The sequence below is a fragment of the Neodiprion lecontei genome, chromosome 6, assembly GCF_021901455.1.
Source record: "Neodiprion lecontei isolate iyNeoLeco1 chromosome 6, iyNeoLeco1.1, whole genome shotgun sequence".
NCBI classification, from domain to species: domain Eukaryota; kingdom Metazoa; phylum Arthropoda; class Insecta; order Hymenoptera; family Diprionidae; genus Neodiprion; species Neodiprion lecontei.
In genome coordinates, this window is record NC_060265.1 from 8,825,813 (window position 1) to 8,840,520 (window position 14,708).

Genomic DNA, 14,708 nt, shown 5'->3' on the forward strand with positions numbered 1-14,708 from the left:
TCATATACGAAGCATCCTTTTCATCTCGATTAAAATCAGCGCATCCGTGATGTATTACAGTTACTCCGAATTTTTTTCCATACGAACACTTTTCGAAAAACAATTCTGCTTCTCCACCCAATGTAGATACTTCACTTGCGACTAGCTAAAACAGCGTTCCGATTCTATGCCTACGAAAATTTAAGATCGAGCGAGCAAATGAAACTTGTTGGAATAATTATGAATACTAATGTTATGGAATACATCGAGCGCGTGTCGAATAGAATCCTATTTCGAAATGAATAATTCTTCCATTTTCATATTGTAGATGTATTATTGTAGGTAATCTAGTTTGTCTAATAATTACAAATGTCAATATTATAGAATACATGGAGGAGCGGGGGGACCAAGAGAACGAAGGTGGTCGGAGGTGTTCGGAAATGGTAGGAGGTGGTAGGAGCTGGTAGGATGTGGTAGGAGGCGGCAGGGTGTGGCAGGAGGTGGACGGAGAAGGTTGGATGTGTTTGGAGGTTGTTGGAAGTGATCGGCGGTGGTCGAGGAAGTCGAGGACGACGAGGACGACGAGGGGGTGGAGGAGGAGGAGGACAGGGACGAGGTGGACGAAGGTGGTCGGAGGTAGTTGGACGCGGTTACGCGTCTTCTCACCGGGATGATGGAGCCGATAGATATTTCTAAGTCGCAGTCGACAAGTAGTCTTACGTATCCACTTTGTACCGACTTAATCTCAAGCTTCCATACGGACACTACTTTGGCTGCTACGAATGTCGGTGCGAGCCCGTTAGGTAGAGTCGATAGAGCAGAAGCCTCCTACGCTCGCAGGCCCACTTGGGCCCACTTGCCGCCGAAAACTGGTGAACAAAATTTACCCAGGGGTATCCATCTTTATATTCTTCAGTCAACGACAAAGGGGTTAGCCTTACCTTTTTTTTGGCCAAAAAATTTTAGGTCTCCGATTCGATTCGTATGACCCATTTCTGACCAATTGAACCATCAGGAACTCAGAAAACACAAGGAAAACAGCATGGGACCAACAGCAGAGAAATTACGAAGAAAATCTTTCGTTTTTTCGTTTGGATCCGTTGCTCGCAGCGTATTCGGACTGCGCACAGTCGATTTCTCCCGCAAAATCACGGTGATACAGAGCATGGAGGAATTGCTCACAGCATTATTCAAAATCGTCAGAATCTTCACAAAAGACGTAGAGCGGACTCAATTTCTTCTCGAGCACAAATTTTCTTGCTCGGAATCTTTGCCCTATCATTGTCTAGACTTACTGGATCGTTAGGAGTGCGATCAAGAGATTTTGAGACGCAAACGACTATCAGTCGAGGAAATACGAAGAAAATACGGCGAAAAAGGATTTACATCATATTTTCCTACAGGTTGCATCAAATAGAGGCAGTAGAAAAGCATACATCACGTATCGTATATTGGCAGAGGTGTGTTACACTTGTCCGCAGGACGAAACTCAAGCTATATTTCAAAACTACGGTAATAACTGTCTGATATAGTAAGTATTCGTCATATTCTGGTTCAAACAGTGTACACTGTACAACCATTCGCCTCTGAAATAATTAGATTTCTTACGAAATGTTTAATCACAGTATTGCGTTCTCGCAGTCGTTTACTTTGATTGCAACAAAATAAGTACTTCGTAACGTGGTGTCCGCCTTCTTGGATTCACACCTGTATTCGGGGAGACGGGATCTCTCACTGCAAAACCATCGTCAGAGCATCACGTGTAAAATTGCTTCTCCTAATATGTATATTTTATTTACTTTTTCTTTCCGATGAATTCAACATCGATAACGAGTAAAATAATTCACTCATTCGAAGTTTCCGTTTCACATAATCAAATCAGAGACATATAAAACATCAACTGTACGAGGTATCTTCAAAAATATAATTACAGGGATCTACAATTCAACGAATCTGTCGCTGTCATTGACAACAACGATTGATCTGCTTTACTGGTAACAAAAGATAGGCGAATAATTCTTTACAAAACAATTCAAAACATTGAATCGAGAAAACTTCAACGAAACAATTATAAATTCAAGTGAGAGACTACCTGAAAATGAATGAAGAAAAAGGGAATATTTAGAAAGGTATAAAGAAAAGTTCGAGAAACAATTTTAGTGAAAAAAATACGATTCATATTCACTATTCTAATCTACTTCACCTGTTAATCGATGATTCTTGTACTGTATTAGTGAATGATTGAATGGGCGAATGAATGAATATATAATATTATTTCGGCTATTGCTATAAATTTATGTAACAAAAATAAAAGGAATATTTACAATTATCACATTCTATAATATGAAATCTTTTTATAATTTATGCTGAAGAATTAAACCTATATTGACACAATTCTATTGGTCAAATTGTTAAATTACGGCACATTGACACCCAAACACTGGTACTAGAATTAAGGCATATTGAATAAATACCTGAAACTGGGTAGCTATAAATTTGTGATTTTGCTTCCTCACCTTGTTTTCGTTTAGTGCATGGTTATTAATCACTTAAATTCATCTGTGGAATTTGAAAAAAATGGCACTTACAGACTTTCGTAATTATCGTCTTCATCCGTTTTACTATTTTCATATTTGTGATACACATGTGACAAATATACTATACTAATCCCATTTGCATACATTTTTTTTTTTTCTAAGGGGTGCTCTGAGGTAGCCGTTTAATGATTACCAGTTAATTAAGCAACATCATTTCGTTGACTATAAAATATTTCTCATTCGATAGACTACTTCCTTTGACATCGTCATTAGAAAATTATACTCGAAATCTGTTATTTTTTTTTTTTTTTTTGAAAATTAAATTCGAATGTTACTGTAGATGGCTGTTGTGTACGTCCGTACGCGATTCGTAAATCGCAATATGACACTGATTTTGACAAATAATTAATCGATTTTCGGACAGCCTTTTCCCTCAAACTTTCACAACCAGAAAAATTATTCGTCGCCCACATTTGCTTGCACAGTCGAAATTGTACAGGTGCTCGACACACCTGAAGGGCCCTGGCGCATGTGCGATATCAGCTTCCCCGTTACTCGCATTGTCGCCGTGTCGTACCTGTAGTGGGGGAAAATGGCAGAAGTCGAATGAATCGGCGTGGGAGTTTATTTAGTAGGGCGGTACACGTGTACCGCGATGCGTTGCAGTGTTTACAATATTTTACATACTCGCCCGGAATTATTCTGCTTCGTCAATCTGGCACTTTTTAACCTGGTGGTTAGAGCCGCTCTACCACCTGGAGCAGGTTAGTTATACTCCTCGGGTCGATAACGACATTATTTTTAGTCGATTTCTAGGGGAATTGGGGTGTTACGTCCTTACGAATCAGGGGTGACGCGGACGATTTGTATCACGATTTATTCACCCCTGCCGTTGGGTGTGAATGGAAGTGTATGCAAATTACGTCGTTTCGTCTGTGTGTATGTGAAGAAAACGCCCAAATATTGAATTTAAGTCCCTTGGAACGAAGTTAAGTCACCGTTGATTGCATTGTAAAAGTTTTATATTCATAAACACCGTAGCAATTTATCCATCGACACAAAATTGCATTTATTTCTTATTACGCAAAGCAATAAAATTAGAGTCAAACCAGTTACCAACTGATGTTTATCCCTTCAGATGCATAATTATATAAAATAACTTAGCCTATGGTATCAAACCTTTTTTTAGTGTATTCATGATTCAAATAATTACGTGAATGAAAATTTTATTTACTTACATGAGTATCTATAAGGAAAACTTCATAATTTTCAATCTTAAATCTGGATGTCAGTGTCGTCCTCTGTGTTTACATTATAAGATTGACGATTTGTCGTTGTACTTAATAAGTAGCTTTACACTTATTGACTGTACCAGTAATGATCTGGTAATGATTAGTCCATTGGCAAAATGTGTTAATTATTACCTTCGTTCACAAGTACGCGTGTTGTTACGGATTTCTATTTCCGCTTTATGTCACATGCTTATTACACAAAGCAACAAATTTTCCTAATATTAACGAATCTTGGGTGCGCCACAGTCACTCCAGTGTCCTTCTAATAAACATTTCTGATTTACCATTTTAAAAATACCTATATCGAACAAACATTTTCACATTATAACCCATAAAAAATTTTCTTCTTTTTCTTATATTGTTATTAGATTTATTTTCGCCCGTTCGTTTATATTCTTGTCTTTTTTTTTTTTTAATTGCAAAAAAAGCTAGTTATGCAACATTATCAGATTAACTGAATTTTCAAAATTGCACGTAAAACAAGCAAAAAAAAAAAACAAAGATGTAAAATGAATCTTGTTTGCCCGTCAAACACAAAAACTGTAAACTCCGTCAGAAAAGGTTTTCACTAATTTCAGTTGTACGGAAATTGAAACTAGAGTACAAGGAATAGAAAGATTGAGAACAAAAGTATTGAGTTGAAGTTAATCGTTGATCTATGGAGTTCTAATTGTGTAAGCAGGTGACTGGCTCAAGGTTTTCAGATTGTTTCATATATGTATACACATTGTATGTGTACAACTAAATAATTCATATTAGTAATCAAAAACAATCTAACGAACTGAACGTTACACCGACAATGTTGTCGAAAGAGGAGCATGTAGGTTGCACGTTAAATCATTCAAACACTCATAGTGTATCTGGGAACTAGGTGTTATCCTAAAAGTCCACATAGCACATAAGCAGTGAGTCTGGCACGTGCAACACGCCATAAGGTCGATATGACAAGGCTGTACAGTCGCTAGCTACCAGCAACTAAACTTGTATACATATCTATGTACTTGTAGGCTGCATGTACGTAGTTTTCAGCCCTGTAACTTCTTTTAGAATAGAAACGGGGTTAATACGTTTTGCCTTGGCTTCTGATATCTGTATAAAGACAATTGAATCTGCTGTGCCGAGATATTTGCATCGACGTCAGAGCGTCGAAAGAACCGATATACGATTAATTGAAAGATACCTTGAAGTCGAGTGGATCAATCAAAGTGACATCTTTCAATTTTTTAAGCAACAATAGTGAAACAACGATTCTTTTCTGGATTTACACGTCATTAGCAATAACGTGTGTATTCATTGTGCCGAAAATTATTTACCTTTGATAATTTTCCATGGTGGTCGTAGGCTAGGCACTGCGTAAAAGAATTGCACAGTTTGTAAAGAATAACAATTAAAGGGAAATTAACAAGAGGGTCGAGACGGATGGCGCTCTGCCAACGTATTCACCATAGGAACTCACTTTTCTATCGATCCAACACCGTCATTGGGGGAGGCTAAAAATACCTACGGTGGATTTCCTACGTAGTTCGAAAGTTTCGATAAATGCTCAGATATTCTACAATGCGGTATCTTTGAATATTCCAATAATTTGTAAGATTTACCGAATTTCATGTTCTTTTAAGATCAGCTGCATACATTCCGCACTTACAATTAGTCAAATGGAAGTTTCAGCATATAAATACTCAGAGTTTATAAATCGGACATGGATTACAATTCCGTATGGTTTGACTTCAGTTTTTAACGAAACGTGTAACCACAAATTCGCAACGCTGTAGATGCTATGCTGGGAGTTTTTTCACGATGCGTCCGAACCGGAAACGCAGCTGATGCGTGGAATTAGGTCGGTTCGACGTTGAAAACTGACAGCTTTGACGGAGTATGTCCTTTCATAATCATCAATCAAATGGTTTCACATCTCTCTGCGTTGTGTAAACGTGTGTTAGCTCGTTAGCAATTCAAACCGCGAAAGGAGTATAAAAAATTAATGCGATTTCCGCATGCTGGAAAAAATTGCAATGAGAAGACGTGTGAGATTTTTTTTCAGAACCATCCAACTTTTTTTCAAGTTAGGAAATTCGGACGGATTTTCCTTTTCTTCTCTTCTTATTAACTTGACGTTAACATTGCTGACAATATGATGGGACGGAATTTTTTGTTTTATTACACGCCACTGCAACGGAGACTGAAAAATAGTGCGTACCGGTAGTTCCTGTCGGCATTTCCGGTAACCAGTGAAGCATTGATATGACGTAGTAAATAGGCTATTGTACCGTGTGCACGGTGACGCGTACCTCAAATATGTGGAATTAGTTTATTCGATGGTCAGTCAACGGTAGGCTCACTTACGGATGATACGTGAAAGAATTTTAAACTTTAATATCAAGGTCTCAATTACTGAAATCACCGTCAACAAGTAATCCAGAACGTGAAATTCATGAATAACATACCGCAAAACTCTACGAAGACAAAGTTTTGTACAAAACAATTATAACAATAACAAAACAGCACACGCGAGGTGTGAAAATAATTATCAAGTCTAAAACCATTAAAGTATTTGTGAATTATAACTCAATAATCAACTAGCGAAACAGAAATAAAGAGACAAAAATGTATACAACTATTTTTGACACCGTAAAAGTTCCATTTTTACCTTTGAATTGTAAAACAGTTATCCCCAGTAATAATCTAGCGTGTCATGGCATTGGTTTACTGTACCCTATTTATTATACAGGTAGGTATATACCTTCATGTATACATGTGCACACACTTTTCGCTATATTCATCCCCTGCGTAACTTTTATGCTCACGAAGCTGGTATCAAAACTGATGCTTCACTGATCGTTCTCAGTCACGTGATCGCGTGAACTCAGCTACACGCTTAGTACACGCATCTTCGGAATTATTCATCGTCTTCGAGGCTTACCTACAGGATGAAAGATAAATTGGTCGAAAGACTAGCGAAGCAACATGCAATTTGTGACTGGTACCCTTTATATTATTTGTAAACCACCTTGTTGAGTTTTAAAATCGAACGATACTGTAATGGTGGGCGAAAGCAATCTTCCACCATGTTATGTGTTTCTCTGCATACGACGAAATTCTGATACTCCAGAATATGAAAATACATATCTATGCGGCGATACAACCGAAAGTTGGAACTCCAAGTCTTTGGTCCGTTTCCAATTAGACTTGACTTCACCGGAATCCATCACACCCGGCCAATACATGACAGTCTTTTCCTTCCAGAGGACGAGGTGGTGGTCATTGAACACCTTCCGGGTCGTCGGGTACATTTGCAAGATTTCTTCTGGACTGGAGCTGATGATGCGCCCCCATGGTTGAACCCGGACCAGACATTGACACTGTATGAACCTCGCACGGTCCACCATACCGCAACTGTTTATCTCCCTGCCGACGGAAAAGGCGAAGACGATGATCAAGGCTGCGCAAACTGCATTGACCCGACGCCAACTCTCTCCGATGTCGATCAGGACATCGGAATACTCATCGGGGACGATCCAGGGCCACGGTGAGCGTTCAGAATATTGTACGAATTACCAAAGGATTTACTCTTTCAATGGATGGTGAGGTTTCTATGATAAATGAAGAAGGGAAGATAAACAGAGAACAATGAGATCGTACTATTTTTCACTAGCTATTTAGCAGTTATTTCATTGCCAATTTTGGTAAGCTTTCGCTCGCATACATTCAGATACTGGCTACTAACGGTCTTACGAGCTGGCGAGACTGTTCCACCAAGAGTAGAGCTTCGTCTGGCCAGACTTTACAAAGCTGCATTTTCACGCCAGCAAAAACAGCACCTTGGGATATTGTCTCATTCAGCCCGTTTGCGGAGAGCTGCATGGAGAATAACACGACGTGACAATCGGCAAAAACGCGATGGCCAACGAGTGAGTAAAATATTCTAACAAAGACGTTTAAAAAGAGAATTAACTGGGGCCCAGTATTGAAATTTGCGTTCGGTGTACATGAAAACTTCGTGCGTTTCCATCTAAGTAAAAAGAACAGACATTGTAAATTATCAGTTATCTTATGCGGGTAATATTGTCGTTCAGCCGTGATCGTCAATCGTACGGGCAACGGCTATATCTTGTCGTTTGGCATTTTCTCGTATTGGATAACGTTAAAGTTTCCTCGCGTGCAGGTATACCTACACTCGTTGAGCGCCGACAATGACCTATCGATTGTACCCGTTGCTAATAGACAGAGTAGCCGGAGACGCACGTTGCTGTATAAATATATTACGCGAAGGAGCAGTGCCCTACGAGATTCATCGTCGTGTTGTTCATTTATTTAACGTTATTTTTTTTTTCTTGACGAGAGAAGGGGAGATTGTATCATAATGGTTACTTTTTCTACAGCACTGATTTTTTAACAACGGTGTAAATCTTATAAAACGTAAAGTAATTTGGTGTTTAAAACCGTTGGTTACATCAACAGGGAATTAGCAAAACTGAGTCCCAGGTCAAGGCGTCCATGTCGCCCGAATCACTGCTCGAATCCGGCCAAGCAGCAACAAAAAATATCGATCCTGCGTCGGAAACTGTCAAAGTGAAGCACATGCGAGCGGTGAAGATTCCTAGAAGGAATTCGGTGATACTCGATACTGACAACGAGTCCGACTACCTTGATGTGGCAAAAGATCGTCACGACCCTCAACAGTTGGCGAACAAAATACCGATAACAAGCAACTTGGCTCGGCCTGTCAGTCACGACGCAACCGTTCCTCCGTCCGGAGAACAAAACCCTATAAACAATTCAACACTTTCTCATTTCCTAAATACTTCTACAATTCATACCCGCCATGAGCAAACTTCAAGATCCCAAGAAATAAATTTCGAGAAAGATGCAAACTCCTCGGAGCCTTTCGAGGCTACCCAAGCAAAATTACGTAACTTGGAAGTGGGTAAGGTTCAAGTGATGATGCAGAATATGAGCTTGACCGAGGACGGCGCGACCAGACTTATTTACTCGGTACATCTTGGCGGTGAACCCGTGCCGGCAGCTAGCGCTGCTCGCGACATGGCTTTGCTTTCTGAGCAAGAAGTCGCCCTCGAATTAGGCGCTCCGGTCATCATACAAAGCGAACGTGAGTCAAATGAGGAATATTCTTTTCTTGGCGTTAATAAATTGTAGTGGGTCAGGAGACTGGAAAATACGGTCAAAATCAAAATAGAACTCGATTTTCATTAATGGGTAGATTCGAGTCGAGGAATGTACTAATTCCGAAATGAATAACTACGTTGTACGGATTTTCTAAATGATATTCGGTGAAAAATTTTTAATAATTGATCTCGTTAATTTTCCGTCGTAAGCAAGTATTTTCATTTATTTCAAGTCTCTCAAAACCTAGAAAATGGGTAGATATCTTATACGATTTTTGTAAGATTACGCGAGGGAAATCGTTTGAAAAACATGTCTATGGTTGTTATCGAACTATGCTGTCAGCCATGACACGTGTCGAAGTTTCGTAATCAAATATGAAATCAATTAGCCAAAAAAACGTACGTTTTGATTTTCAGCCGCATCGCCTCCAGAGCCTCTTATTGTCAGCCAACTGTTCGAGGACGGGTCAATGATACCTGAAGCGTTGTATTTGCTTTTCAGCTTATCTCAAGGAGACGCGACCGCTAGCTTTGTCACGTCGGAGAGATGCCTGGGTTTTGATTGGCGCCGCAGCGGCTGCTCTGATGATTCTTATAGTAGTTTTCATCGGGCTTATCTTTTTGGCGAAAAGAAAAAGGGCACAGAGCGCGGTGGCGGCACCTCCACCTGAGAGCATATTGAAGCGTCAGACCGATTACGTTTCGGACACACCCGGACTCGACAATACTGGTTACACTTCAGAAACTGAACAACGGGTATCCACAATTATTGCTCCGAGCTCTGCCAGCACCACTGCACTGCACATGCGAATTCTAAAACAGTTGGCCAAGGCAAAGATTTGGATTCTAACTATGCACCCGCACACCATGCATCGCTGTTTCTGTGTGGTAGCTTTTGGAAATTATTAAAAGTATGTTATGGCAGTGGTATTTCGTATACAGATCGCCAACTCATGAATTACTTGCGGCCTATGATTGGAAATGTTTTCTGGATTCTGGACATCGAAAACTCTTAGTGCTTATTTAAAATTCTTCCTTTTGTCACGAGTCGTAACATAAATCACTTGCACTGATGTTTTTATCTAATCCGCAGATTTAGAAAACGAGAGGTACTCGCAATTTCAATGATTTTCACATCGTCATCACTGTAGTCGTTTTTTTCTTTTAAAAAATTTTTTGTTGCAGCATTAACAGACATAGCTTAAATTCCAAGTGAATTGTATGTTACTGCGATTTCTAATATCTCATGCACAGGTTTGAGAGGAAATGTAACAAACGGTCGATAAGATGATTAGACAAAACTTGTACAAAATGCATGGCACATTCGCTGCATGACATTATAGCTGCGCATTTTATTGCGTCCGTGCATCGAACCATAATAAAGTAAAATGAAGTCGCGTGCAGGGGTTGGAATTTTGGTAAAGATACTGTTGGACAAGAGAATGCCAGAAAACGGTATGCAAATGAACCACATAATCGTCTCAATCAGGGGGAGGAGACGAGCCAAACAGACCAATTTCAAACTATCCGGGTTATAAATATCGAAAACAACGAAATATACCGATATAATTTGATCCCACGACAATATCGATTATAACAAACAGCCCCTCTACGCGTATGTATAAAAGAGCCGAATATAAGGCGAGGTTCCTTTCTTACCTTGTCAGACCGAAGGCACCAGTCAAAGGCTCAGCGCCGGTAGTCGGCACGGATCGCCTCTGACCCCGGGGACTCCTGAAAGTGTGGTCGCCGACATACACCAGGATCTTACCGACGAGGAAGAAGAAGAAGTAGAGGAACTCAAGGCTAGGTCGTTGACTCCTTGGGGGGGTCAAGAGTATGCGGCGGTTCTAAAGAGACAGAGGTATGAGGTTATACATGAAGCTTCACCAGTGAACATTTTTCCTCCAGTACTTTACAGAAAATTTACCAGAGAATTTCCTCATTTTGTGGATAATCGTAAAATTGAATCATCAAGTTCTGTACGTGTCTTATTTAATTGATTCTTATGGGAAATATGCAGGTTTTTGTATTTTAAAGAAAAACTGAACTGATATTGAAAAATGATAAAAAGCCGCAATTTTTTTTTTTTTTTTTTGTTGTGAAAACGATCCTTTTCTGCAGAATTTTAATTTCTCAATGTTAACTTTGCTGTTTCACTCGTTCTACAAATGCACATTCGTTTTAGACCTGGTCGTCGAAGAGTCACTCAGACGAATGCAGTCGATCATCCCCGGACACCGGACTCTATGGACGTCGCCGATGCCCTGACAACACTCGAGAACGGACACATTCCTCAAAAAAGCAACCCCAAAGAGGACCTCACCACTTCACCGCACTCATACTTGTCAATGCCATCGTGCAAACAATTTCCGCGAATACGCAGCGTCGAACCTTTGTCAAGAGTCCTCGAGCCTGTTGTGGTAATGGTTTTATTCCTCCCTTAGATGTAGTTTATCATTAAATTCTTGAAAGTCACGACGTTTAATCAAGCGATACAACGCATGCAATTATTTGATAACGATCTACGCGATATTTCGCTCCTCGACAATAACGACAAACAACAATTGAATTTTATTGGCATGGATGTACGCGATTTCCTGTTGTCTCAAGAGCCGTGGGCTCTGTTCATGAAAGCAAGATTATAGCGAATATATTTCCAGGTGAGACACTTGGACATGGAGTTCGATTCTCCGGAAATGCAAAGAAAGAACGACGACTTTGAAAGGGGGGACAACGAGACGTATTTAATAAGGTCTTCAAGCGTAATGAACGACCCTGGAGTGGTTGGCCCTATAGTTTGGGACCTACGGCGACAAAAAGCAGTGGAAGGTTCGTCGTTGAATTACCGGTTACGGTTATACCTCGACTGAAGTGCTGATAGTACGAGCTTTTGTTACGATAGATAAAGAATAAAGTTCGCAATGACTAAATACAGCAATTTATTGCGAATAACCTCAGCACCGAAGTCGAGTTGAACACTGCGAAGCAGTAAATAATATAGCCAGGGCTGAGTTTTGTCCTGTTCGTCACGATCCCTGAGAAGGTTTCCCATGCTCGCAGAAACAACTTGTTCCGAGACGGATATGGAGCAACGGATTCCAACGATTACGGCTCCCGTGGGTCGCGCCAGGAGACGTCTCCACGAACTCCTCGAGGACTCGTTCACTCTCTTCGGCAACAGGGAAGCCAAGCCAAAAGATTCGGCCCCCCACAGGCCTCCATCGCGTCTCCCGTCACCGGAGTACATCAAAATGCCATCAGAAAACAGGGGAAAGTCTGCCACTGTCAGGTGAAACACTTTTTGCACTGGTTATATATTTATTCGCTCTGACATTGTCTCGAAACTATTTCCAATGACTCGATATGCTTCGAAGTTTTCTTCTTGATTGCTCATGTGTTTTCTCCAAATACCATTCGTATAATTAATCTTCAACTATTACCGGAACATCACGGCATATTTATATCATATCAAAAATTTTTCCTCAGCCCGGTTGCAACTCCTGCATCCGAGACGAAAACCAGGCCCAGAACATCTCTGCCGCGTAGGGGGCTGGAAGTCGACATCCCCGAGACAGGAGTATCGGGGCCTCATCCTCGTGGGGCCTGGGGGTCGAGACCCCTCAGTGCCGGACCGTTTCACAGGCCCAACTTACCAGAAGTAGATACTGTCCGAGTTTTGGCTGACGCCAGATTACCACCGGAGGATCCGGCGATGCCTCTGATAGCGGCGATAAAAAAAGAACTGGAAAAATTCGCCCCGAATTCACACTGATGTTCATCTTCATTATTTATAACTCGTCTGAATTAATCATCTAATCACATCGTACGTCAAATGTAGACCGTAGAGTTTAGTTAACTATATATAATTCTGTGTTAAGTCGTTCTTCGCAAATTTACTTATATTGTTTGTTAATTACTATTTGTTGTTGTTGTTGTTGTTATTATCATTATTATTACGTCTCTGTATACCGCAGTTATAGTTATAATTGCGAGTTTACGGAGATTTTAGTATCACTGTAAATACTCAATTCATGAATCGATATTCTATGCTTACGGCAGTTGATATTTTACCACAGTTTTTCGTCATTTTCCGTTAGGAATTTAGAGATGTGCTTGATTCTTCAGTCACACTGGTGCAGCTTTGTTCAGTTTGAAAAACAGAAGAGTTCATGGTTCGAGTTAATTTGTACGTACGTATAATTTTACGGATCATTTAAGTGTTACATCATAATAATTCGATAGCTATATTATTATATACAAATTATACGGATTTGAAATTATACATTGATTCTATGTATCGTCTTATACTATTCGTAAAATAAACTTGATATTTCAAGTAATTCTGGGGGAGTTGCATGTTTATTTACGATATGAATTGTGAATGGTTTATTGAGACCAAAAATAATATAATGGGTAAAAGGCTGGCATCCGTTTGTACGCCATAGAAACGTAAAAAATGCGAACAAGTGCATATTTATAAATTGACCGAATAATACATGCTGAAAACGTCTTACTGTAATGGCATTGCTTGGATCGCAAGTGTCATTCTAATTCTAATCTTATGTCGCGAGTGAGCGAATTTCTTTTTCAGATGTTCGTTTGTTCAAACTTGAATCGAGTGTCCTCAACTACTTCTGAAATCAAAATCAGCATAGAGTTTTGCGAATGTTTTTGAAAGAATACGACCGTCTCAGCATCCGATCATACACCGCAATTGGTTCCTGAATTGTCAAGTCAACGGTCATTCTTCACGTATAAGCGAAAAAAGCCACGGAGGTTGTAGCCGTTAGGAGCTAAAAAATTAGGTTTAATGGCTTAGAATGAAGGGAAAAAAAGAAAACAATAACTAAATAATTTTTAATCCAGAAGAGAAGACTGATATACCAATATGAATGCCGTGAGGAAACTCACAACGCGATACATTTTTCCAAAGTACGATACCACTACCAGTACCGGGGTAAGACATCCGTTGCTATAAGTGTTAGAAGGAGTGGGTGCCATGACGCAAGACGTTAAACTGTAAATATTAAATGAGAATCAGTGGAGTTAGCTGTCATCCGATGACTACCGAGGGGTTAATCATTCTCAAAGGTAGGTACAACGGATAGGAATTTGCGTGAAGGCAAACGCACTGATTCGAAGTCTGTTGAAATCTATGAAACTCATAAAGGGAGCGAAACCCATAAATTTTGCAATTATTCCCTCCATCGCCAAATGGTTAACCCCTATACTGCTACAGATTATGTACATTTATTGCAATCAAGTGACGCGTACCCAACATTCCCTTGAACGTGATATTCCATTCCGTGTCTCGAACAGCACGATTCGGGTAAACTGCACGCAAACGAGCCGAGGAAATCTGCGGCTGAGGTATAAATTTTTTGATTTGTATACAACTTGTGACACCAGTCTAGATATCCCTTCACTCCGCAGCACTTGAACTGAGGTGAACGAAGGATCAGACGTTGAAAGAAATTAATTCGAAGGGTGGTGAAATTGTTAGGATAAATTTTTAACCGCACGAAGAATTACGCACAGTTAAATGAAGATAGTCCCAAATAGTTGGGTCGCCAATTCTTGACTGGGTTTTTGCAAGCATTCGGAACTCGGCGTCAACTTCGACCGCCAGTTGAGCCGCACTTTGAAGAAACGCGAGGACGACTAACACAACACCCATCACTAGGGTGAACCCCGCATGCTGCGGATGTGATGCACGAATTTATTACACGATTACTTATCGCAGAATCGCGAGTTCGAATGGAATGGATCACTAA

The 14,708-nt window shown here is 40.2% G+C and overlaps 1 protein-coding gene and 1 long non-coding RNA gene across 6 annotated transcripts in view; one reads left to right on the plus strand and one right to left on the minus strand.

The window, feature by feature from the left end:
• The first annotated feature begins 3,138 nt into the window (after nt 1-3,138).
• LOC107216933 lies at nt 3,139-13,196 on the plus strand. 3 transcript variants are annotated; one of them, XM_046742876.1, is made up of 10 exons: nt 3,139-3,280; nt 7,052-7,334; nt 7,518-7,716; nt 8,267-8,915; nt 9,434-9,687; nt 10,599-10,795; nt 11,120-11,354; nt 11,595-11,763; nt 11,995-12,223; nt 12,421-13,195. In XM_046742876.1, exons 1-10 carry the CDS (start codon nt 3,172-3,174, stop codon nt 12,704-12,706), a joined length of 2,610 nt encoding a protein of 869 aa, XP_046598832.1. In that variant the 5' UTR covers nt 3,139-3,171; the 3' UTR covers nt 12,707-13,195. The 3 variants fall into 3 exon arrangements, with proteins under 3 accessions (XP_046598832.1, XP_046598833.1, XP_015509757.2); XM_046742877.1 differs by lacking the exon at nt 3,139-3,280 and having other exon boundaries at nt 6,890-7,334; nt 11,978-12,223; nt 12,421-13,196; XM_015654271.2 differs by lacking the exon at nt 3,139-3,280 and having other exon boundaries at nt 6,891-7,334; nt 12,421-13,196.
• LOC124294998 overlaps nt 10,656-14,708 on the minus strand; it is a 128,537-nt gene continuing 124,484 nt past the window's right edge. For all 3 annotated transcript variants that reach the window (XR_006904901.1, XR_006904902.1, XR_006904900.1), the window contains exon 4: nt 10,656-10,781. This is a non-coding gene — a long non-coding RNA (uncharacterized LOC124294998). The remainder of the gene's footprint in view (nt 10,782-14,708) is intronic.